We start from the raw sequence: 26969 nt of genomic DNA on the forward strand, positions 1-26969 counted from the left end.
TGCTGTCGATCTGGGGAAGGCAAAAAGGGGTGCTGGATAAAAGCGAACCCACCACGCAGTTTTTCAAGGTTTTGCCTCTCATTAAAGAATCTCTTCTGCAGGAGAGAGGTTTTGAGAGGGAAGAGGGAAGTTCACCAAGAATTATTCAGTGTTGGTGTCACTTTCATCTTTGAGATTTCTGTGGTGATCAAAATGGCCCTGAAATAGATCATACTGCACACTCCAAAAACTGACTAAAGATTAAAATTGAAGTTGTGAGCAACAACCTGTGTTAGAAGGTGTAAATATGTTTTAAAAATAGCACCTCTGTAGTTGAGCAAGGCACAGGAAAACTCTTCATGATGTTTGCAGCTGAAGTTAAAATAAAGAAGAGCAACCTGCTTTCCTGGTAAACTTCCATTGGTTTGATTTCTGTGAACTCCTGGTGTGTTCTGGGGGCTGCAGTTAAGGACAGCACTATCTGTGTTAGCAGTAAAGCATAGACACAATTAGTATTGCCTGCTCTTCCAGGAAAAAGCCAATGGATGTCATGTGATGCATCTAAAAATGGATGGTGACGACACCCATTTTATGCTTCGTTTGATCCAGTGTAGTACCGTTGTGGTGCTGCTGTGTGGAGGAGAGGCTGAACTAAAATAATATGTATTTGTATGGATCATAAGGCTCATTATATGAGGCAACTTTTGTGGTTTGCCACTTAGAATTTTGCTCAACTTCTGCTACAAAATAATGCCAGGGAGCTGTGTGCTTTGGTCTGGGGGTTTGACAGTTGTGGGATTTTTGTAATTGTGCTTTCCCCTTCTATCTCAAATTTGGTGTTTACCAACATCTTGAGAAAAAAAGAGCATAATTTTCAAGCTGCTGGGTTTGTTTGATTTTTTTTTTCCCCCCCACTAGAGAATATAAAATATAATTCAGTTGCATAAACAGTTGTAACTGGGAAAATGCATTCCTGCCAATGTCTTTAAAAATAGCTTTGTTCTGGAAAATTCTGCTGAATTGGCATTGTAATCACTTTCCTGTCACTCTCTCCAGTGGACATATGAGTGGGTTTTAGTTTTCCTGCGTGAGTCTTAACTTTGATTTTTCTGACTTAGGGGTTATAACTAGACAGAGAGAGATACCCACAGATCACTCTCCTCTGGGGCACCCCAGGGTTCTCCAAATTCTGCGCAGCCAAACTCTGGAGTGAGCATATAAGGATTGTCCAGGGCTGAAAATACTGATGGATAAGTTGGATTTGGAAATCACACCCTTTGTGAGCTTGTTGGTGTCCGTCAAGTGCATAGCAGCATTTGGCAGCAGTCTAACAAGTGTATGCACCTCTCTCTGTCTCAGGCTTAACTCTTGTCCTGAACAAGCAAGTATTTGTATGGGAAGAAGGTTTGGGGAGCCACAAATATGGATTCTCTTCCCACTAGTGTTAGTTCTGTGGTGCTGATAAGACTAAAAGAGCAAACCCATCCTGCTCCTGTTATGGCTGGGAAATTGTTCTGGCTTTACAGACCAGAGTTCAGCCATCTGGGAAACTTGCTCAGCTCTGCTCTGATTTCCAAAACTGCAGGATAAATTATGTGCACATCTGAAATTTGCTGGGATTTTTCTTGAAGCACTGTGTCAAGGGGCTGATAAAAGAGACACTACATTTTCTGTGAGCCAGCAGAACCTTTTTCATTCATACCCCACCACTGCTTTCCTGAATAGCAAATGGAAGTAGGCATGTAACAGCTGAGGAAAATGTATGAAATGACTCAGGGGTGGTGTTGCAGCTCTTGGGAGAATGCACTGACTTCTTGTGAGCTGGAGCATTAAATCTGCTTTCATGTCAGGCAAAGGATTGTGATCTGTTATGCCCCGTGGTTAGAGTGGGAATGGGGTTTGGACATTTTTAACACGAGCTCAACTCAAGAACCAGAGAAGCTGAGATTTGGGTGAAAAGGGCTTGGGAGTCTGGCTGATAGTCATATCAAACAGGAAGCCAAGGCAAGGACATGATGAGAAAGAACCCACACTGCAACTCCCCAAATCCTCACAGAAAACTGCTGCCTGCAATGAGGGCTGTGTAGAGATGGGACAGATTGGAGCAGGTTTGTCAGGGAAGGTGAGCTGGGCAAGGGGAAGGCAGCATGAGGCAGAAAACAGAATAATGAAACCACAGACCTATGTAAGGACCAGGGGCTAGTGGAAGGAATGGCATCAGGGTTGGAGAAAAGGACAGGAGTCAAGACTAAGTGATTGTCTGCAGTTGCTTGCTGCAGCTAAGAAACGTGTTCAGCTGTTGAGAGACGAGAGGACTTTCCATGTTTGATGGATGAACAAGCCATCAAGATGGTGGTGCCGTGCTGCTGTGGTTTATTTAGGACCTTTAGTCCTGGAACTGCGCACTGGAGGGTGACACCAATGAGCCTGGAGGAGGCAATGCTTGAGGTAGTTTTCTTCTGGTTTGCCTTTGCCAGTGCTGTGGGGAGACAGCTTCAGTCCCTAGAGCCAGTGCCAGTCCTTCAAAGATCAACAGCCAGACCCCAAATATTAAAATACGCCTGGTGGGGCAAAGTCACTCTGGTTTCTGGTGCCGGTGCCTTTGAGGATCTATCTTGCCAGCTTTGTCTGTAATTCCAAGACCTAAACACAGGCTTTTCAAGTGAGGAGTTTGGGGGATGATTTGGGATTTTTTTTTTTTTTTAAATAAAGCTAAAAGGAGTTGGGATTTTTGAGATGCAACCCAGGTGCAGTTAAGATGCAGGAATTTCCACATCAGATAGTGTACAAGGTGCGACACAGCTGCTGCTGCTTCCAGCGTGTCAAGGACTGGTGTTGGTTGGCTTGCAGTGTTGTAGTCCTTGCAAGCCAAGCTCATGCATGTGCTGCTGTTCCCTAATGAGACTTGCTAGCCACATTACTAACTGGGAGGAATGACTGAAGGGAATTAAGTAGCTTCTTGATTACAGGAATTTAGGACTTCTTCAAGGAAAATGTTCCATGTGAGACCTGTGGCACATCACAAGCTTCCAAAACTTCAGGCTGGCTTTCAGACAAACAACAACATAAAAACAGTAGCTAAGGTTTTTCTCACTTTTGAAAAATTTTTGTTTATTTGAATGCATTTTTAATGCAAACACCCAAAACTGGGGTATGTCCCAGTTACTGGAGCCTTCTGATGGCGCTTTTGTTGTATCAGTTAACTAAGGAAACATCAATGAACTGAGCCCGGAGCAGCAAGAATCCACGCCTGCCCCCCCCCTGCTGCGGGCAAGGGTGGGCTCAGATGCAGCCCCAGGAACCCAAAAGGCAGCCTTTGTGCTGTGTTTTTGCTAAGGTTTGTGCTAAGGGAGCAGGACAGGGATGTGGGACAGACAGTGTCCTAATAAAATATTGTTAAGGACTTGCTTTTTTTCTTAGAAATTATTTCTTCCTCCCTTAGGAAGCCTATAATTAGGGTATGAGGGGGAAGAAAAAATAAGCTGTTTATTTAGAAGTAGCGGAATATTTCCAGTTCTCCACTGTACTTAAAAAAAAAAATTAAAAAATATATACACACACACATGCATGTGGCATGTCTGTGAATAGCTTTATAAAGCTCCTCAGGTAGAAGTAACAGATGAAACCTTTACCACCTAGAACTGGAGCATCTGTGTGTTAGTTTTCCTGTACTCTGCATGCTGCTCCAAGTGAGTGTGATGAATCACGTAGTGTCTGCCGATCTCAGTATGGCTTAGGAGCCTGTGTCTCCAATGAAAAGACAGTTGGACTTTGTTATCCAAGTTTTCTGGGCTTTCTTGGTTTTTTATTAGTAATCACATGTATTTTGTTACAAGCATTTCTTTGATAGACATTATGAATCTTACCTGAGTGAAATCTGTGTTCTAGGAGAAATGGCTGCTTGATCATTTTAAAAAGACGATAGACTTGATAATCAGCCAGAGACTGAGACCAGCCCAAGTCATGAGAGCTTGGCAAAACAGGCCAATTTTTCAGCAGAATGTAATGAGTGTTGAATAACATTGTTAGGATCAGTGGTGTGCTGTTAGAGATACAAAGTCTGATGCCAAGAAATGGTGCTTTTAGGCAGTGAAAGATGATGTACGCTGAATTTTAAGCACTTCTGGCCTACTGGGAAGAAAAAAAAAATTAAAAGCTGCAATAAATCCCTGTTCAGCAGAACAAAACTCAGCTCTTAATACATAGGTTGCATTGTGTTTCTGACCAGGGTTTGGGTCTTTGGGGTATGTAAATTGTACTGTCAGAGTTTAGCTGTCCACGATTCTCATATATGTAAGGAAAAACCACTAAAACTCACTAACATGAGAAGTGTTTAGCTGTAGAGGGGGAAAGAAAAAAAGCAGCTCAAGGCACTACTAATATGTTCCTTCAGCTATTTGAACATGGGAATGGTGAATGCAGGACCACCTTAAGTATGAGAGTGTGAACAATCAGCTGTTTGGATACCCCAAAAAAAAATTTCCTGACAGCAATAATTTATATTAACAGTTAGCTATTACAATCTTTAAAAGGTAGAAGTTGATCTGAACAGGTTAACCTCCATTTTAGAGATTGGTTTTTTTCCAATACTCAGTTGGATTAAGATCTGCTATACTGAGTTAGTCTTTGTCCAAACGTCCCCAAGACTAAGGGGATACTTTAAAAGGGAGAGTTTTGTATCGTTAGTTACAACAGACATAGAGGCAAGGATTTGGTTTCTACTCCTACTGAGTGTCCAATCTAAGAAAGGAGGTAATGATAGCCCACTTTTGCAGGCTCTTCACAGGATTTGCTGCTGTTTGAGCAGCTCGCTGGTGCCTGTATGGGCACTGAATGTTTCAAAGGCAGTTATCAGAAGGGTCAAGCATTAACAGCTTTCACACAGCCCTGCAGTTGAAGTGCATGTTTGGAAATGAATTTCTTAATGTGTCTGTCCTCCTACTATGCAATTGGTGTAATTACACAGGAAAAAACTGGCATTTTCTATATGGAAAAGGATTGACCTGTTTAACAGCACTGGGATTATCGACTGTGAGGGTGAAGCAGAGGCTTGGAAGGATTTGATGGGGAAAGCCCATTAATCATGGGTTTGTCAGGACTGCTAGAATATGATGGCTTCTGTTTCTCCACCAAAACTCAGGTTGGGAACTGTGGCAATTCAGCCTCTAAACTGTGATTTGGTAGTCTTAATTTTCCCTTTTTTTTTTTTTTTTTTTTTTTTGGTAAGTGTAAGGGTAGCATTACAAAAGGCACCCTCAGCATGGAAGCAGCAGTCTGAGACACAGGACAAGTTTCAGAAGGGCAGTGGCCTGCAGGGCATTAATTGTTCATTTGAAGAAAGATGGGTAAACTCTACAAAGCAGTATGGACCTTTGGCAGGCTCATTCCGAGCTCTCAAATATGGGTGACATTTGATTGTTCTTTCAGTCTTCAAAGATCAGTGCAAACCTTTAATTTCTATAAATAATTTAATAAATACTTTTGTTTTACAATGATACAACAAATAACAAATTCATAGCAAATGAGTCACAAAGAATTTAGGATCAGTATACTTTAATAAGGTATCAGTGTCAAAATACATTTCCTTATCAAGTTAAGGTTCCCATACAGTTATAATATTGTCAATAAGAATTCAGCAATATAGATTATGAAATAATTATGATAAAAATATGATTAATATTAAGACATGGAATATTTTTTCAGAGTGTTTTAGTAAACTGTTAGGGTATAACATTTTTAATGCTGAAACTACACAAATAAGAAACAGAAGAGCAGTATTCAAGTGTCTTTAATCCTTGAAGCCTTAAGTCTGTGCTACTGCAAATTTGACAAATCTGGATGGCCAATTTTCATCACATTTTGATCCTTACAATAAATTTTTTCCACACAGTAATAACTTCACTTTAGGAGTAGATTATTTTTGGTAATAAACTCTTGAAAGGTTGCCTACAATAGGGAGTATATTTTTTTTACATCATGTACCCATAACAAAAGGCCTTCAGCTTTTCTAGGTATGTGTGGTTAAGACTCGCTTAACACAGCGAACTCTGAAGTGCTCTACGAACCCAAGGCTCTCTCTATGCAAGTGTCAGTGCATGATAAAAAGCAATTTTATATACCAGGCTTCAGCAGACTCAGAAGTCTCAAAAATATTTTTGTTCTAAGTTTCTGGGCCAGAGTTTTACCTTTAGTACTTTGCCACTGTTTCATTTTCTTCAGTGAATCTACAGTGATTTATACCAGTGGAGGAAACAAGATGATACATCCCAACATAGATCTAAGTCTGTATTTTAAAGTCAGAACTGCTCATCTGCCTTTTACTTATATTTCCTGCTGTTTAGAGATGTTGTAACTTGAACTTTCAAAACCCTTTGAAAGGATTCAAAGCCCTATTTTTCAAGTACGTGTATGACAATTAATGATAGTTGGAAAGGAGCTCTGAAAATGTCTGGCTGCCTTTTAATGACTTTTTAGCTACTGATTAATGCAAGGCAAGTAAAAATGAGAGACCTCCCTGCTGGCTATTCATCTCACTATGCAGTCCCTAATTCTTTTTATCTAATTATAACTGAGTTAGCCTAATACACTGGGAAATACTACTTTGAGATTTGTTGATTCAATATTGCAATTATATTGCTAGCTAGCGTACAAAATGAAAAAGGGTAACATTAATCAGAGGTGTTAGTACTGGCCACTGCTCCGATTCCTGAAATATCAGCAACATCATAACAAATACTGCAAGTTTCTAGCAGAAACAGCTCTTAAAGTAGTTGTGTCATAGATATAGCAAAAGTACCAAGAGATGATTAACAACTGACCCAGAGAGAAATAATAATTAAAAAAAAAATCTGTTTTGTGTAAAAAATAAAAGGCAACAACAAAGAACAAAACAAGAAACCTCAACACAAACAAAAACACAGGTCTAAATCCTCCACTGGGGCAAATCTGTAGGACTCCCTTGGCTGTAGAGCTAAGCCAGGTTAAGGCAGCTGAGAATGTGGCTTGCTTCTGAGAAAAAAAGCTTAAAACGTGCAACTTTCACAGATACCCACAAACATGGCATTTCACCATTCACATTTCTTTCAACAAAGTGTATAAAAATGAAGGATAGGGATGGGAGGCAGAAGGCTGGGATTTTTCCTTAGTATGCTTTTCCAAAAGTTATTGAAGTTACAATAAAATAAATGCTGGAAAACAGAAAGACTCAAAGGATTTTAATTTGGCAGATCAACAAAAAACTGTGGTTGGAGATCAAATTTGTTTAATTCATCTTTGGCAATAAAAATATATCTTTGCAGTACTGCAGCCAAAGTATCACATGATGAGGCATTTATACCACAGCTTTTTAATAGCATGAAATTTGAAAAAAAAAAAATTCAGAATATAAATTACAGGTAATGAGATAAGGGGAGGGTAATCAAACTCTCTAAACACCACTTTAATTGCAATAGAGAAAATACAGTAGATGTATTTCTTTAATATGAATAATAAAGTGAGTAACTTCAAAAGGCCACTATTTGGTAATGTGGACAGGTTCAATATCTAAGTAAAATCCTGTAAAAGTGTACTGGTATTAGAAATTGTCTACTTGCAAAAATATATTTAAAAACGGAAGCTGTTTTGAACAGTATAGGCCATGGAATATTGCGGGATCGCTCAGGTCGCCTGGTCCAGTGCTCGGAGCAGTTCGCTGCCCTGCAGCAGCATCGAGCTGCCCAACACAGGCACGTTCACCTCACAGTCATATCTCGTCAGCTCAGGCAACAAGTAGGGTTCAAAGGAGGGCCCCAGCAGGCGACTCGTCATACCTGGAACACAGCAGTGAAGCAAGTTATGGTGCTGAGACCAGAAAGGGCACTTTTTTCCTCCCACCTCTTCTGTTTACACCAGTTTCATTCTGTTTTTATGTCAATAAAACCACCAGTAGTTCCAGGTGTCAGAGCAAACCCGTGCTCTGCCTTAAACTGCTGCAAGGGTGTCACACAAACAAGTGCAATTTTTCACCTCCACCCCAAATTCTGATTGCTCTGAGAAAAACTGTATTGGTGCAGATGAGGAAAGCTGTAGTAAAAGACATGGTCTCTGAATTGACACCCACTCCCCTCGTGTATTAAAAAGAACAGATACACGTCCCCTTTAATTACTTATTTCAACATTTAAAAGGCACATGTTAAGACTAAGCTACAAACTTCCGTATCAGTGTTTCAGCAGAGTTGTTTAGTACAATGCAATAATCAATTCTGTCACAAGACAAGAGTATGGCTGGAGGATGACAGGACCTCCAAGGTGAAAAGGTGTTAAGTTTAATTGAAATGAAGCATAAAAATACTTTTCTCATATACTACAAATGTAAACATTACAGTTTCATACTAAACCACACAACTAATTTTTTGTGCTATATTTAGATCTTGCTTTATTATCCTCCTCCATATTTTTGTGTGGTTTTTTTTTCAATCAAAATTTCCTTTTATTAGTATTGGAACAAAATACCAACATTTTCCAATTTCTGTGTTTGACAGCTCTTACCTGATGCTTTATGAGCTGGCTGGACACTGTAGTCGTGACAATGGGAGCTGTAAAACAGAGGGGGAAATGCTCCTGCTTTCAAATTCTCACCCAGACTTTCACAGGTGGGTTGATGCTGCTGCTGTTGCTGCAGTTGATTCATTGGTTGGCTCAGACCTCTCGAGTTACAGAAAAATTCATCTGTTATTTACATAGTAGGGAAAAAAAGAAAGTTAAATGAAGCCATTGTAATAATTATAGTAGATTATACTGATCCAAAGCAAAGTGAACCTCGGTGTGGTGGTGTCACAGCATAGGAAAATCTGCATCTTATCACAAAGGAAGTCTAGAAACAGCCCCAGCTCTAGCAGTAGTATTGCAGTCAAGATATGCTTGTGTAAGGAAGCACAGTGCTGCAGAGCAGCAGTATCTGTTCTAGCTCTGAGATATTCACACCTTGGATCAGCAGGAGGTAAACACAGCTCCATTAAGCTGATTTCTGTTCCCTCCAAAGCAAGTGTGTGAACGTACATGAAGCCAACTAACTGGTATTTATCAAATGTACCTTTAAATTGTTCAGCTCTTAGTGATACAACTTGATCTTTAATTTTAGCTTAGTGTAATATTTACACAGCTTATTTACCTTTCCTTTTGAAAGAGCTTTTTTCCCTATTCAACTTGTCTTAAAACGGTGTTTCAATATGTAACATTGCAAAACCACTTTCTTTTGTCTTACCAGTAAGAACACTTGTGCTGAGAGACTTCTTTTCTGTAACCAAGGAACAGTTTTCCCCCTTGAGAAATTTCATTCTCTTCCACATTAAGTGAGATGGGTTAATGACAGATGGATCTCCCTAGAATGAGAAGGGAAGCAAAACAATTACACTGATGACCGTGATGAGTCCAAAGTTGTTAAGGGGATGCATTCCTTATGATTACCCCACTCAGTTGTTGCAAAGCTTGTTCTTCATAATCCAGCTGTCGCTTCAGTTTCAAACTGTTGGACAGAGCAAGTCTTGCTGGGTTTACATCTATGCCTCGTTGTCCAAAAGCATCCAGGGGCCTGTGGAGAAGAGATCCTTGTGAGTGCCCAGGGAGGCAGATCAAAATCATCTTGTTCATATATACAGATTCTTCTTTCATTTAAAGACATTTAAGGTGTCTGAGATTTGTCAGTGGACGGATCTAAAACATCAAATGTTTGTATTTCCTTTTATTAGTCATCCCACCATCTTTAGAAACTTTTGATGTTTGGGATCAAAGACTTAGGAAAGTTTAGCATAAACAGCCCCTAGGTATCTCCAGGCAGACAGAAAAATGCTGTGGAAAAGAAAGTCATATAATTCTTAAGAATTAGATTTGAGAGCCATGCATGTCCCCTTGCTTCATGCACTAAGTATGAACACAGTTCATACTTTACACATTAAGTATGAACAAGCTGCTGACTGGGGACAAACCCTTTCTTTCCAGATGCGCATTCAGACACTGGTATTTCTGCCAGCAAGAAATCCCAGGAAGCAAACTGCACAGCTTCACATTTTAAAATGACCATCGCTATTTTATGTACTTCCTGAACATGTCAGTGTGACCAACGCTGAAAACACAAGAGCTAGAGAGAAACTTCTAGTATGGGGCAACTTCTAGGACTACACCCTCTGATCTACATCTCATCACATACCGTTCACATGTGTACGAAAGCAAACAAAAAGGTTGTAGAAAAAGAGCCTGCAATTTAAGTCTTGGCTGTAGTATCTACATATGCCAGCAATAATGTACTTTCATTCCTCCCTCTTCCCCATTTTCTGTTATGCAGAAAATAAATGCAAGGTAAGAAAGTATGTGTGTGTCCCTGCTACTGCTGGACCAGTAAGTCTTTTTGGTACTGTTCTTAAATTGCATAAAGCTTTGCAAAATTACTGGTGTAATTTTAACTGGACCAGCAGGAAATTCATTTGTGTATCATTACAGGCAATGCAAAATTAGCCGACTTCTGCTTCCTCCAGACTCACTGCCACTGGGAGAGCACCACAATAATTTCCCCAGAGCTGCAGTCTGATGCCTATCACAACTAATTGTTTCAGCTGAATTGAGAAAAATTTATTTTCAAGATTACGACCCTTCTCATTTCCCAAAATATTTTCTGGATAAATATACATAGTTATACCACAGAAACACGCACCTTTTTTTATATATGGGCACCCTCTGGGAAGTTATTGGTGGCCCCGAGGGGGAACTTGATAGGGATCCTGAGTATTTATCCATGAGTCTCCATTTTGCAGGAACATATTCTAATGGGGGATCAGGTGGCCACTGGATGTTTGGTCTTCCTCCCATCGAAGACAGGGGAGTGCTGGCTTGGTCATGGTGTGGTGGCAGTGATGACCTACTCATATTGTTGAAGAACACTGATGATAGGGACCCATGACCAGAGTTCATTTTTTCATTTGCTAGCTGTGGGCAATATTTCTCTGGGAGGAACTGATTCTGTGAAGTAGGAGTGAGGGGTTGGAAGATGGTACTCATGCTACTTAGACTCTGCTGGGTATTTTGTGCACTTTCAGAGAGAGGATGTTCTTCTTGGCAGATGGGGCTGAGCTGGAAATCTTCTCCATCCATAGGAATGTAAGGAGCCAAGGTTTCAAGGTCCAGTTCACTAAAGTCAGTCTGTGCAAAGATAAAGGAAGTTCATAAAGAAACTGTAAGTTAGTAACAGTTGTGGCAGTTAGTGTGATACGGAATACTAACAGATGCAAAGATGAAAAATCACTGTATGCCAAATTTACCTAATGAAACTGGCCAACTCCTGTTTAAAGACGTCTTAGTTCTGTGCTAGCATACATGCTCATATCATCAGCAGCAAAATTAAGACAACAAACCAAAGGAAAAAACCTCCCAGAGGAGCAATATTTGGTAAAGCAGCTTGCATGCAGCCTCCAGCATCACTGTGATCTGAAGTAGATGTTGTTTCACTAAGCTTTGAATAACTTGTCTGCCAAGACTCTGCAACATGCGGCACATAGTTCAACCTCAGGCTTTTTCATGTTAAAATAGAAAATACAGCTTTCTCATAAACCAGCTACATAAAAAAAAAGGTGTCTAAAAATGCAAAAGTTGAAAAAATTTAGCCAGAAGGATACTATCACACTGTATTCTTTTTTCCCTTGGAGGACTAGTCATACCCACAGTCACTTCTCTTGGCATTTGACCAGAGCTGAACAGAGGGGATAATCAATGTTGGTCCCCCAGTCAGCTCATAACACCTCTGCAGCACTTTTCTAACACTCGTTTTTCCCACCAAAGCAGCTGATGTGGTGGGACACACCTGAACAAGCAGATGCTGAATCTGACAATACTGAAGTTTGCACATGCCAAGTCTTGCACCAAGTTTCATCCTGATCCACACTTTTCTCCTATCTGTCCACTCTTTCTCTTGCTTTCATTTCTGTTTCTATGTCCAGCCTTAGCCAAAATTTCTTCAGAACATGGATTACAACCTACCTAAGCCTGTACATTGTGTTGGCAAATTTGGACCCCAGCACCCCAAACTTTCTGTAGGATTAATAGATGAAGATGAGTGTGAGGTCTGCGCTACCAATCAGTGATGCCTGTTCCTTTCTCTTAACTATAAAGTATAAGCTCTTCACAAAGGCATTTCAATTAAGTATCTAAAGTTACATAAGCTGAATCAGGCCCACACCTTTTACTCACTAGCTCACTTGCTGTAATGTTGCAACAGTGGGTTTATTTATTTATAGGGGAAATTTCTACACTTACACCATGATTAGAATGCGGGAGATGAAGACTGTGTGTTACTGTTGTGCACATAATACTCAAGTCTCTCTGAAAACCTTCAAGAGGCAAAACAGGAAGAATATATCTTAAATGAGTTTTCATTTTGTAGTTAAAGGAGATATATGCTATGGGGGGCATTCCTCTCTCATTTGCTTGTTTTGCAAGAATCATTTATATTTTGTTCTAGAAAGGATGTTTACTCATTAGTCATTTGGCTGGATTTAAAAACAAATTGCTGCTGCTTATATTCCTTATCCAATCTACAGAAGGCTCCAAATTTTGAAAGCTCTCTGGTGATCCTTTCTTAGCAATGCCACCACAGCAACACTCTAAACCTCGTGCTTCAGAGAGTAAGGGACAGATTGACATGGCAGCTTTTGGAAATGCACTGTTTTGTTAACGTGCATCCAAGATTTGGTGTACATGATTTGGTTTACATGCTGTATCCCAATATCCGCACACAAAACATGCAGCTGTACTGTCTACCAGCAGGGGACTGATTTTGGTGGCTTTTGGAAGACAAAGTTCATTACCTGGGAGGTGCACTGACTTTTTGATTCAGTGTCCATGGCAAAAAGTTTTTCAATCACCTCGATCTTAAGATCTTCATTCACAGAACTGTAATAATCTCCTGGGCTGCTGGGCTGCATGGAAATAACAATTTGTTATAGGCAGGAAGACAACCACAGTACTGCCTCAGCATCATGACATTTATACCACACTGTTATTCAGTAACAGATCTTTCCTACAAAAAGTGAATGACCAGACTGTATATTTAGTGCCCTCAGAATCCCAAACTGTCCATTTCTATCATAAGCTTTTTTCTGACACAAGATTGTCAATACAAAACATAGGCACTCATTACAGGAACCTATTTGTGCTCTTATTTTAAATGTTTTTTGGCAACTTAGACCAGGAGCAAGAAATGTGCACCATTAAATACTACTGTCAAGAAAGAAGGTACTTAGCAATACTTCCATGCTTTTCTTAAGACTGGATGCCCTCTGGTAAGAGTGGCTCTAGCTCTTGGGGGCAGTGCCACGTAAGCATGTTCATTCCTTCAGTGGGAAACTCCAAGGAGCTGCTCTCAAAAGTCTGACTTGGCTAAGCTTCCTAAAAGCTGCAGCTTCTATTTAACAGAAAGAGGATGGGTCTGGGGCAATGCTCCCAGCAGCCACTGGCTTTTTATAAAGCCACTGGCTTTACACTGGCTTTTTATATAAGGCTAACTACATGAAAGGTGGTAGCATGTTCTCCTGCTAGTTGTTTTATCTGTTACAGTAATTACTGAGGGACAGCTGGGCAACAACGAGAACTGCAGTGTGAAGCCAGGATATTGTTCCCATTTGATAGTTTTGCTATTGATTCTTAAGGCATGATGCAATATAGGAAGGATAGAGATATGCTGGGCCTTGCTAATAAGGAGTGAGACAGGACTGCTAACACAAAAATGTCTACATATATTGATGGGATTTGCATCCAAAACATAACAGGCTTTTAATGTTTTTCAAGCTCTTCTTACCGTGGAACAGCTACTGTTGCTGCTTGCACTTGGAGTACTGCTGCCAGGTGCAATCTGAGGCATTGTAAAGGATGGTATTGTCAGTGTTTCACCTTGAGCAGGGTGGCTTTTCACTTCCACTGGCCATGCTTTGTTTGGTATCAAAACAGCATTGGTGAAGGCAGGGGCTTCCTCAAACTTCTGTGTTCCTGGATGGAGTTTTAACAATATTAATGAATACTTTTATCTGGTGCAGTGTTATGATATAACTGCAGCTATTCATTAAAAGTAAACACTGCTCCTAGTTGCCATGACAATAAGTTGGCATAGACTTAATGCATGTTATTTAGTCAGCAAGAAAGCCTGATTCTGCTCTCATTCACGGAAATTTTCCACTGGTGTGAGCATGTGGGCTCTTTTAGCCATTACTCCCAATTTGTACACACGGCAAACAGACCTTGTCTATTAAGTTTCTAAATGTAGGTTCACACGTGGTTCTTTGTTGCACAAAAATAATTTATACAAATACTAACCAAAATCCAGGGAAATAATGGCATCACCAGGTGTTGGTGCCAGCTGAGCAAGTTCCTCTGGTTCTTCCTTTAGCTTAGTAAACAAGAAGTCACTCTTCTCTGTCGCAGGGATGCCGCTGTCATAGGCAGTCTTCATTGTCAGCAGGTGAGGCTTGAAGAGTGATTCTGTTTGGTCCATGGAGAACACAACATCGTTCTTCTCAATTTCACTAAGAAGAAAATAGGTTTTAGGCATTTTGTACTGTAAAGATGAAAGATGTGGATAAAGTCGGCAGTACAAACTTTCTGAGGCTGGGGCTATAGGAGCATTTCGGCCTCTCGGTTGCACGCCAGGCTCTCGACAGGCAAGGCACAGTTCCAGCGTTGCTGAGCCACCACCATCTCAGATGACGCAGAGAGTGTGGTCAGGACTTCTGTGGGAATACTCGGGGCTTTGTTGCTCTGCTTTTTAAAGGGATGTAGTTGAGGCTGTAATGACTATTACTCAAATAAGTATTTCCTATTTTGGCCCCAACTAGGACCAAAAAAACTTGAGTTTTGCCAAATGAAGGCAAAACTTCTGATTGGTCCTGATTTTTGAGGCTGTAAACAGCTTCTCCTAGCAACATGAGATACAATTACTACTTAGTTTTATCTCTTGGTCACAGCATTAGAAAAACAAAACACATTAGCAGTTGTGTTACACAATAAAATACTCGGTGCAGACCTTACACTGGGTTGCATGAACACAGCAGCCGCTCTACAGAGGAGAAAGGCTGTGGTGTATTTCAACAGCGCATATGTGAACAGGCATGCCACATTTTTCATTGATGTCTAACATCAGTAAACAAGACTGAACAAACATGACTAAGCTGATTTCAGAACAACAACGCTGAATAAATAGACCCTTGAAAAGCTCCTCCAAATACTGCGTTTCTCTGGCACACAAATGCACATGTGTTCTGAACCCACCTCAGCACGTAGTTGACGCAGACGATGCACTGGGGCTGTAGGTTTCGGGTGTTGTAAATCACAGTTCCTTGGGTCTCCAGCCATACGTATCCCCCGTGCTTGGCAAGCATACGGTACTGGCCCGTCACTACTTGACCTTTTGTACACACTGAGAAAAGGGGGCAGAGATATAAATAATGCAGCAGGACAGGAACACACAACATGTAACACTTGTTTTAAATACACCCATTTCTGAGTTTTCATTATGCAGAAGTGCACTAAGGCATTTCTTAACAAGGATGTGCTTAACTCTGGGGAAATTCAGCCATTTTAAACATGAAAGGGGCTGTTCATTTGACGCTTCTACTCAAGACTGAAAATTTGAGTTCCGGCATTTGAGTTCTTGAGATGGTCTGAATCTTCAGATCAGAATGTGGAATTTTAAAAATTTAATATAATATTCCAACTGCTCCCAAAATAATGCCTGCTGACTGCATGTTTCTTGAGTCCCTGTTGTACTGTACACGTCTCAGTTTGGGCTTCCAAATTGACCTGTAGAAAAGTGAATTTATTGAGGAAACTATTTTGGTTTTTAGGAATTATTAGGAAATTAAAAAATTAGGAATAGTTTCCTTATTTAGGTGATTGATAATATAAGAATCAGATGATTTAAAAGCTATCTTCACTAAGAATTTTTTTAAAATTAAGATCTTGTGGTAGTAATATCACTCTTAAAAAAGTATAAAAATTAAGAATAGTAAACAGGACTGCTTTGTCTAGACAAAAAAAAGCTGAACTACTGTATTTCTCCCTCTGGTTGAACTGTGTTGTTCCTGTGCAAGCTTGGAATTAGCAGCCTAGAAGAAACCAAGATCCATGTGACCAAATCAAATAATGTTTATTTAACTCTGTTTTTTGAACTGTCCTGTGTTTTTCAAGCAATAAATTGACAATAGTACAACTTGGGTTTAAAGCTTCTAAATGTTCGAACGGTGAAATCTGTAGCCCTGCTATCCCCCAATATTTTGCAGTATTTGCAGAGAATGAGTTTTCAGTGGGGAGCTTTGGACTTCTGAGATGTAAAGTTTTATGATGTCCTGTCTGTTGTAATTCAAAGTTGTCAGTGAAGAAAAAATAATGTCGATCAATGGCAATAAAATTAGAGCTGGAGTAGACAAGCAATACTCACACTAATAAGAGTTTGTACTTGTAAGCAGATATAGTCACACTGAGTAGCAGCAGAAACGGGAACTGGCTGAACTAAACCTGACCACACATTGGCAACCTTTCCTTTTAAACAGCTTTTACATCCAAAAGAAGTATGCCATCAAACTAATGCCTTAGAAATAATGCAATTTGACTCAGGAGGACTGGGAAATTGATTCTGTAGTCTTTCTACAGAAAAATTCCTTGTGAATGTGGCCATTAACAGAAGCTATTTATTGTCAGCCTCTCCTACATCGCCACCATACAAATGTACAAATCCAGGCCTGTAAAATACAACAACTGTTTTGCAGATAATTGTTGCTGTGTTTATCCTTCTATTTCTGAAGTTTGTTTGTTTTCTTCCTAGGAGTATTTAATCATCCTTCATTTAATTTATTTAGACAAAGTAGAACATTACTTTTATTGATTAAATACTTCTGGTGGAACAAAATCAAAAGGCTTTCATTTCAAAGTGTTTTAGTGACTGGACTGTTCTGCTCTGACTGTGAAACATAATTACACTGCTTCCTAATCATCAGTTCATCAATAAGAGTCACAGTGTAGGCGCCTGTTACATTACAAAGAAGCTTTTTACTGCTTTAATCTTTTTTATTATTATTATTCAAAGCATGTCATGTTCTGATATAATAAAGTACAGCAGAATCCCTCCATGGGGTAATCTCATAAATTACTAATACACTTGTAACTGCTGACTTTGTTATCAATGCTACATTTAAGGTCCTGCCTTCAAAGTGAACTTCTCACTTCTCTCTTTATTTTTTAAAACTTTTTATAAAGTATACATTACCTGTATCTGTGCAGAACTAGTTACATGTCAATGAAATAGGCTCCAATTATATTCCTTATCTTTGTGTGGAGAGGGGGAAGGCAGGGATGAATTTAATAGAACACAAAACCATGATTCCCTTGCAAGGCTTGCTGAACTTCTGCTATGTACTACCAAGTGGCAGGTCCCAGGTGGTGACAGTCAGCTCCCCACTGAAGTCAGGAGCTAAATTCCCACTGGCTTTAATGGCAACAAGACCAGCTCTTAGTGGAAAGATTCTTAATTATAGATTATAGATTCTTAAATATAGATTGTAGATTCTTAATTGCTGAATCAGAAAATACAGTTCTACAGTCAATCTGTTTTGTAGATTTATGTAACAAGACAGAAATTTGCATCTTGCTTGTGTAACATAAAACCCGGGGTATGTGAAGCACTGCCAAGCGCACGCTCATCTTCCACGCGATAGTGACTAATTAAGGCTTCCGTGCTCGCTCTGCAGTTGTACTTCCAGCCATGAACACAGGCACTATTGTGGCTTGCTTGAGCGTGAGGCTATTTCACCTCAAGAAAAAAACCCCAACCCTGCAGTACAGTAAAGCTGCAAGACGCATGATTTATCACTAAATTAGAAGGAAGGAAAGGGAAGGAGTTCTGCTTTGTGCAAGAGATTAATCTGAGGTTTTTCCTTCCAACTTTGGTCTCCTTCCTCTATTTCCCATACATCTTTACAACACTAACTGGTGGGCACTCAGAATTGATGACTGCATTACTGCAAGGAGATATACTCTATACGTAGCGTATTTCTAATAAAAATTATTGTTTAATAAATGCAAGTGGGCTGAACATGAATTTTGAGCTGGATTGAGGACGTGGCCAGGGAAAATGAGTAAGTTCTGTATAGCCACATGCTTGGAGGAACAAGTAAGGTCTGTATAAGCTCTATACCTGCTTGGTTACCCTGTGCATTACACAGCACCTCAATGGCACACAATGGAATCCAGGCATTTCCCGTTTGAAGGGTTTATGTGTGTTTTGTCAAGTTGCAGCTGGCTGTCACTTTGTCTTTGTGGTTGTTCTCCGACTTGGTAAGAAGCCTGATGGTCCCAGAAGACACAGGTACTATTTATCTTAGAAAAACTAAAGGGGTCAAATTTGCTGGTGATTTAAACTGATGGTTCTGTTGTGGGCAACGACATTTATCACAGCAATAGACTTTGGTCCTGTGCTTTGAACAGTAAAAAGATAATCCGTGCTGATCCTGTGCTATCATAAATCCTATGGAACAGTTTGATCCTAAACATTTATAACCTCTACGGTGCCTTGAGGACTTTTGCTGGTGCAACACCACCCCTCTAAGACTTACTCTTGCATTCATTCTGCTTCTTGATCAGACCTTGTACCCTGCAGCAAGTTTGCAGGACATGGCCCTTTTCAGTGGGCACAAATGGCATCTAGACACACACCCTGCACTTTGTGAGGTTAACTGAATTGCTGGAGTGAGGAGAAACATCTGTTAGTGCCTGGTCCTGGTGAGTACTAGAAACTCTCCAGAAATCTTTACATGGACAAGTAACTCAGTGCTCCCGTTTCATTAACTAGATAGGGATAACCAACAAGGGCTTGCTCACTTTCCCTTTCCTGTTACCAAATGGATTGCCAGCTCCCATTTTATTCCCTCCCTGGTGGTGTCCCATTCTTAGAAATCCAACTCAATGATTCAAAAGTACCAGTGCAGCACACCCCCTGATTTCTCAGGATGACTTTTAATAGCCCAGCATAGGGTATGAACATCCTATCTATAAATACCACTTACTCATTTTTATTGGCAAAACCACTAAAATATTACCTAAGAAACAATTTTAAAAATTACGTTCCCAGATAACTCTCACTAAGTATTGGCTGATCTATTTTTTTCTTTTAAGCAGCTTTGGAAACAGGATGATTCATATCAACACTGTTTTACAGCATACAACTTTCAACACTGCCAAACATTTTTTTCAAGAAACATTTCAACTTAAAACTGTCCTGAATTTTTGCCATTGGAGCTAACCCCTTAAGGTCAGACAGCTATTCTTTGCTGCAACTTTTCTCTGGGAAGTACAGAAATATTTTCTGTAAGTCTGTTTGGCAGGCAATTCCCCACAGATGTGACCTAAGTAATGGGCTTTTTCCTGAGGACAGAGACCTTCATCACAGCAACTACAAGGCGTGTGGGGTTTTTCTTTATGATCTTCTAGGTTCCAGTCTAGCTGTTTTGCTTTGTTTCTATAAAAAGAGCATCTGCAGAGGTTTTAGTGATGTGTTGCTGAGAACTCTCCAATAAACTGGTTCGGGGGGCCATAACAGCCAAGGGTGGGAAATGTCATTTGTACATTAGTGTACCACCTTGTCTCCAGCCAAAGCACCAACTCTTAAGGACAGAGACTAAAGATTTAAATCCAATTATTTTAAGACACCTGATGTGAGAGAGATGGAAATTGTAACTGTGTGGCCTGCTGAAGAGAGGGATCTTGGATCTGATCCCTGCTCCCAGAATAATTCAGGTACTTTACTTTAAGAACAGCTAGAACAGTTTTAGCTATGGGAGCAGTTCCCATAGGCATAACAAGAAGCAGCTGTTCCTGGCAATAGGTATTATTTGTATAACGAATATCCCTTTTGGAAAATCTCCTTGCACATCTACTTTGGATGGGGAAGATAGTTGTTATTTGATAGCAAAAGAAAGACATTTGAAAGAACACTGCAATAAGCTCTTCCTATTTCCCTTTAGCTCTGCCTGCTGAGCCCAACAGCACATGAGAAAGATAAACATAGAATGGTTTGGGATCTTTAAGGGACCTTACAGGTTGTCTAGTTGCAGCCCCTGCCATGGGCAGGGACACCTTCCACTGGACCAGGCTGCTCCGAGCCCCATCCAGGCTGGCCTTGAGCACTTCCAGGAATGAGGCAGCCACAGCCTCTCTCAGCAACCTGTTCCAGTGCTTCACCACCCTGATACTAAAGACTTTATTCCTAATATTTCATCTAAACCCACCCTCTGTCAATCTGAAGCCATTCCTACTTGTCCTGTCACTACATGCTCTTGTAAATAGTCCCTCTCTATTATTCCTGTAGGCTCCCTTCAGGTACTGGAAGATCAACCCAATTCCTTCTCTTTTCTGGGCTGAACAATCCCAATTCTCTTGGCCACCAGTAAATGCCCTTCTCACCAGGTTAGAACTGCCTACCTCAGCTTTTCAAATTTTCAGCTGAACCTTGCACTATACCTTAGAGGGGCAGTGATTCTCTCTAACATCCAAGTTTAGTTTTAATTATGGCAAAAAACAGACCCTCGGGAAAGACCAGCACCAGATTTCAGCTAGACAAGCAGAGTAACCTGGTGTAAATACTGCTCTTGGAGAGTATCTGCACACAAAATGCACTTGTATTTTCAACTGCATATTGAGGTACCCACCATTTATGCTTTACATGCAAACTACAAACAAAAATAAGAACACGACTTACGGTTCTGATGACTCTTGGTCATACTCTCTGAATCCAAGGCATGGTAGAACTCATATGCTGAACGACCCAGCAGCTCCTCTGGATGGTATCCAATCAACTCTGTTATTCTTGTTTAACAAAAAAAAGCAAGTATTTAAAATTCAGGTCACTGTAGCCTTATGCTTACATGTGCAGGGCAGCTATCAGCTCGAGTCCTTAGACTAAGAGAATTAAAAAAGCAATACGAGAAATTCTGAGCTTCCAAACACATGAGAAGCTGTAGAGGACTTCTGATCACATTCTGAAATATGTCCGTGTTCAGAATAAACTGCCTTGTACTACTACTGGAATAAAAATTCCTAAGGATGTCAGTATGTGCATTGCCAATTTTCTTATACCTATTGCATGCTATCTGTAATAGAAAGTATCAAGTTTTGTTACTGACAAAGTTCTCAAGCTGTCCACTACATGCAGAAACTCCCAACGACCACCATTCAAAATCAAGTATGTGTGAGGGGGTAGTGGTTGGCGCCACCAGGTTTAAAAGTATGCATACATTTTAAAAACATACACAAAAGGGTTAAATCACCACTTTGAGCACTGTTTTAAATAAAATAAAAATGCCAGGTGAGAAATTATGGGCAGTTAAAAGAAAAAAATGCTCGTCTACTTAGTCTTTCCTCAGTTACCTGAGAACTTTGGCATATGGATTAGGTTACTTGGGTGACTAATCCACAAACTAAGTAGGATTTTACACAAAGAAAGCTATGATCTCAAAAACTAGACTTTTTTTTCAGAGTATTTCTGACACAAGGCAGGATTTCTCACAAGTTCCTGAATCAATGAAAATAGGTCATCAAACTGTGCAGATGATTTTCTCTAATGAGGGGGTGGAAAAAAAATGTACTTCAATTGGAAATACCATCACACACAACTTTACAGGAAACACGGTGAGTTTAAAAAAGTACATGAAATTAATTCAAAAGCAAAGATTATCTTCTGGTTTACAAGACAGTGACTGACACTCTTGCATGCATCTTCCTAGCTCCTAAATTCTAACAATAACCTGTAATACAGAGAACAGCAGCAGAAAGGACCCAAACTGATTGTGAAGCTGTCAGAATCCTTTAAAAGCTGGGAGGTTTGCAAGGAATGGTCACATCTTGCAGCACCTCACAGCTGTCAGTGGCAGTGCCCAGGTTTTGTGCCTCATCACTAACTCACTCGGAATGGCTTTATCTGGCCACCACCAGAGTTGATTTGTGGTGTTGCTACTTTTAAGAGACATCCTCAGGTTTGGGTGCTCCCTGGAAGGACAGCTTTGGCCTAGCCCTCCAGACACAAGCATGTCTTTACAAGACAGACATGTAAATACTGTTAGACAAACAGAGCAAAAGCATGGTATTCATCTCCTGGATCCCCCTCCAGCAAGGAAGACACATAAGATGGGGCTATTTTGTGTATGGCTTGAACGCCAAGGTATTGAGTCAGCTTTTCCCTCACCTCCCCCTCCACAGAACTCTATAGCTCATAGCCCCAGGACACCTTGGTTTTGTCACTCTGAAAACTATTCTCTGTCCTGATTTCCATGGAACAAACATGGGTTTATAAAACTTTAGTTGAGCAAAAGCTGTAGCTTGTATTGGGTTCCCCTCAAAAACTTACTCTTCTGTTTATGTGTTTAGTTTTATTTACAGTCACAATTATTGTGTTTTATTTACACAACAAAGGGGAAATGTTTGAATCCAGGTTTCAAAGAGTTTTTTTTTACTCTCTGCTGACAAACTTCTGAGCTTTTAAATTGCATCCCACTCAAATCTACCTTTTTTCTGAAACCACAGTTGTTTTTTCTTTCATATTGAAAAGTAGTTCTCATCATGAGTTGGTCATCAAAGCTGAATCATCAGGAGAAAACAACAAACACTGAAGGAGTCCTAACAAAATTAAGGCTCACAAAATACAGTTGCTGCTAGCCTTTACACAGCCAGCTGGGACACAAGTAAGTGACCAGAGGCTTTGGCAGGACCAGTGTAAACATATGGTCTTTAAAAACAGAAACGATGGCCTTTTGTTATATAATGGCACAATATCATAAAGCCATTCCAGTTAGTTTGGAGCTCATCGCAAGGGGAAGGATTTTAAAGTTCAGGAAGTTGAGTATTTACTCTTAATCCAGTCATTGGGAGCTGAGAGCCAAGTGGGGGTTGAGCAGGGAGAAGGAAAAGGAAATGAAGATAATGGGGAAAAAACAGAAGCACCATGTACCCAGCAGCAGCAGTGCAAATCCAAACCCACATTACAGCCTTCATGGATGTGAACAGTGGAACTGAGACAGCAAACGAAAACTACACGGTACAGCAGGCTCAGGGACTCTTCTTATATGGGAATTGTCATCTCTATACAAAATTTATGTATTCCAATCCTGTAATTCCCCTTCTCAAACTGCTCCTTGCTGTTCATAATGAGCACCCTCACTATAAAATTACTCTTCTTGTCATTCCATGGCACAAAATGACTTGTGGTGCAATCCTGCTGTGACAATGACAAATCTAATTAGATTTAATGTAATCTTGGATGGAAGTTAGCAAGTGGTCGGTTGGTAGTATCTTTTTACTACAACCAACTACATATTACACGAAAAGATAAAAATAAGGTATCAAAAAATTACCCACAAACCCCACAACACTGGCTAAGTTCTAAACCGATGCCTGGTAACAGTGAAATACTGATAAAGAGTAATTGTTTTAAAATAGTTACTTTAAAAAATAATAATAAATGGCTAAACAGCCTCTATGCTCTCATTGACCTATCTGTTCATCTGTTAACACTATTCAGATTCATTATACTTCTCGTTGAAGACTCCTAGCATTGACATGATTTTTTAAAAAAAATTGTAGAATGTTCCTTTTTCCCACACACAAAACCCCCCTAAAACGGGCTGACAGTGTTTCCTAAATACATTTTAAAATACCACTATTTTATAACAAACACTCTCTCTCCAATAATTGTTATCTCTATTAGTTTTGGGTGCATAAATTGGCAGCTCACACCCTCTAATAATAACTTTCTTTATTCCTCCAGTGGTGCAGCTGACCCTGAAAAACTTAAAAAAAATCTTACAGGCTGCAGGCTGTGCAGGGCTGGAAATCAGATTAGCGTATTTCGTGCCACATTATACACCAGGCTCAAGGCGGGCAGCTATCCCGCTATCCATCACATCCATCCTGTGGCTCTCCCAAGATGTTTGTGGAAGAAGACTGGGCACAGCCAAGAGCCTGAGCAGCCCCTGGGCCAGGAGGCAGTGAGTGTTTCAGCACAGGTCCTTGCCCTGACCTCACCTGAGCATCACTTTGAGGTTTGCCAGTGAGGTGCACCCTCCAAACTCCATGTGCTCTCCACAGGAGCCTCAGCAACACAAAATGCCAAGTGAACACACAGAGGACTAAATGCAAAGGAAAAGGCATCCCACGGAGCTATGAGAAGGAGGAGTACACAGCTAAGGAAGTCAGGGAAACGTCTGTGTCCCATGGCACCAAGGGATCATTTACAAAACTGAGTTCAGGCACAAGACTTCCACTTTTGCTTAGACACCAGACAGAAAATTGCTCTTTGTGCAAGCTGTGGAATGACAAAATTAGAAAACAAACTGTATGGTGGTTTTGGATGGCATTCCTGCCATGGTAGGCTTTGTGTTTCCTTTGCATCTGTAGAATGCTAATTAGTAAGATAATAATAATTTTTTTTGTTGAAGACGACAGGTGGGCTGCAAGGCTGTTTATTTTCCTGTTACCAGCTCATTTCTGAGAACACAAATTTCTCACAAACACACCTTTGGGGGAATCTTAATTTTTGCCAGAGTGGCACTTCAGTTTTCTGAGCTAAACCTGTCATCATGATGTACAGAGGTCAAAATCTCAGAAAACACAGTGAAGAGGTGGGCAATACCCATCTGCAGTAGCAGATCTGTCCCAGCTGCCACCACTCAAGTGCGTTTTGAGCACTATTTCAGTTTCCCTTATATATACAATATATATAAGTATCTTAATATTTTATTTTTGGGACACAGAAAAATGGCAAAGTTTTGTGCTTAGGGTACACAATCAAGAAACAAGTGATCTGAATCCTATTTCTAGGTTTGCACAATTTTGCCCTATTTTATCTCTTTGAGACATGGCAAAGCAAACAAAACTCACTGCTTTGAGGGTGCATTTCCTACAAGATGAGCTAGTTCAAGTATTTTTTTTTTTCTTAAAATTGTGCTTTTCTGTCCCTTTATAGGAACACAAAGCTTTTCATTGTATACCATTTCTTGAGTTAAAATAGTATGGTAAGAACCATCAGAACTGAGAAGTCAGGCTCTGTGAAAGACTGCTCTAATGTTTACTGCTCATAAAAAATAGCTGGGTGTATATTTGTCGGGCCCTGTGCGGACTCTGTGTGTGAGGGTGTGGATCTCTTAACAAAGTCCTTCTGTATTCAAACTGTTACCAAGGTATTGAAGTTAAAATGGTCTTGGAGGGAACAAACAAAACAAAGTTATACTTAAAGCAGAATGAGTTAAAAAAAAAAGAGAAAAAATAATAAAGCCTAACACAGACACCGTGCCTGGGGTAAAGCACTCTGTCAGCCTGCTAGAGCAGGCAGCAGGGCAGTCTTGCCAACTAACCACATCTCCTCTCAAAAATATTCATGGCTGCTTCTACTCTAACCCAAGCCAATGGAAAAAAAAAACCCAAAATGCAAAATCCTGGGATTCCTGACCACTCCTGAGCAGTATGGATGGCCTGGTCAGGTGTATCTGCCCTGTGAGGCAAAAAAACTACACGTGTACATGAAAATCTCCACCAGGACTGTCACTCCTACTCGTTCTGTCTACCTAAATCAAGGTTTTGTTATTAACAAAAGAAGTAGGTCATGTTTTACTCTTAAATATGACACATACCAAAAGTCAGTCTTGTCAAATGTGGATCTTTGGCTTCAGATATCACCACTTCACTCATCTTCATACTGCATTTTCCCCCGAGCAGGAGTGAAAGGACAGGAGGTCCATTCAAATGTTTCCTTGCATTCTCATTAAACTTAAGAATATTCCCCAAGTATAGGTCAAATGGCAAATTGACTTAAATCCTCATCCAAAGTCCTATGCCTGCATATTTCTTATTTACTGGGACATGACTGGAAACACAAGAAAACTCAGTTTCCTCTCATTTGGGCACAGCCTGGATGCCACATGAATACTCATGTGGGAAATCTAACTGGGACCAACACTACGGCATTGCATCTTCCTACACCGTCCTATTCTGAATCACCACATTATCCTCCACTGCTCCTTTTGTCTTCTTCAACTTTACCATTAAAATGTCCCAATCAAGAAAAAGCAGAAAAGGGTATATAATTAATTTGGTTTCTAGTATTCAGGGACATACGATTCCCCACAGCAAGCTATGCCTTCAAAGTAACGGAGACATACGCCATTCAGTGTGCCAGTGCCAGGGCAACTGATGACGCAGCCTCTGGAGTTGGCACCTGTGCATCTCACCCCCTGCACAACAAATCTGTTTCCTTATCCATTCTTCCCTCCCCTCACACATGCTCCCCAGGGCAATTACAGGCAAAGGGAGAGTGCTTCCCTCTCCCCTCCCCAGCACTGCACAGGTCGCAGGGACGAAGGTTAAAGGCGCGTTGCCCTCACAGCTCTTGAAACCCTGGTTCCCTCCAATCCACAGCATATGGTCTTCCTTTGATGTACTTAAGGCATAATGGCTCAGACTAACCGTCTGTGCTTGGGCACCTGAAGCAGTTTTGGGGGTTTTTATCAAATTCAAGTACAGTTTTCACTTTCGTTTTGTGGATTTTTCCACAACAGGAACACACTGCCACTATTTCTACCTACTCCTTGGCCCCGTGGCCCTGCACATGAAGATAGACCAAGCAGTAGCTATGCCACCAAGGTAACAAAATTGCCTTTGTACAAAGACATGCCTTTTCTTCTGACTAGAACACGCTCACTGGCAAACTTTCCTGACACAAAAGCATTGTGCAGCTGAACTAAGCTTTCACTTGGATTATTAAATTGTACCACTGATCAGCATTTCTGTATTACAGCTAAAATAATCCTTCCTGTAAACCACTTAGCCAAGATAAGTGGAGCAAGGGAACATTTTTAAATCACTCTCCAGGAATGGCTGAAGCAGGCATTTAACAGAACAACCCTTATTTATTATTCATATCTCATGAACCTTTCTCTACA

The 26969-nt window shown here is 40.4% G+C and overlaps 1 protein-coding gene and 1 long non-coding RNA gene across 3 annotated transcripts in view; one reads left to right on the top strand and one right to left on the bottom strand.

Moving 5' to 3' along the window:
* The window catches only part of LOC125323790, a 143643-nt gene that overhangs the window by 86716 nt on the left and 29958 nt on the right, over window positions 1–26969 (top strand). The window lies entirely within an intron of this gene.
* The window catches only part of EPAS1 (endothelial PAS domain protein 1), a 41639-nt gene continuing 20185 nt past the window's right edge, over window positions 5516–26969 (bottom strand). For both annotated transcript variants that reach the window (XM_048299060.1, XM_048299059.1), the window contains 10 exons: window positions 20741–20847; window positions 15262–15409; window positions 14311–14519; window positions 13799–13986; window positions 12810–12920; window positions 10664–11148; window positions 9424–9547; window positions 9221–9338; window positions 8506–8685; window positions 5516–7787 (listed from right to left, as the gene is read on the bottom strand). In XM_048299060.1, coding sequence (XP_048155017.1) covers window positions 7636–7787; window positions 8506–8685; window positions 9221–9338; window positions 9424–9547; window positions 10664–11148; window positions 12810–12920; window positions 13799–13986; window positions 14311–14519; window positions 15262–15409; window positions 20741–20847 — 1822 coding nt within the window. In that variant the 3' untranslated portion in view covers window positions 5516–7635. The remainder of the gene's footprint in view (window positions 7788–8505; window positions 8686–9220; window positions 9339–9423; window positions 9548–10663; window positions 11149–12809; window positions 12921–13798; window positions 13987–14310; window positions 14520–15261; window positions 15410–20740; window positions 20848–26969) is intronic.

This window comes from Corvus hawaiiensis, chromosome 3 (assembly GCF_020740725.1).
Source record: "Corvus hawaiiensis isolate bCorHaw1 chromosome 3, bCorHaw1.pri.cur, whole genome shotgun sequence".
Lineage (NCBI taxonomy): Eukaryota > Metazoa > Chordata > Aves > Passeriformes > Corvidae > Corvus > Corvus hawaiiensis.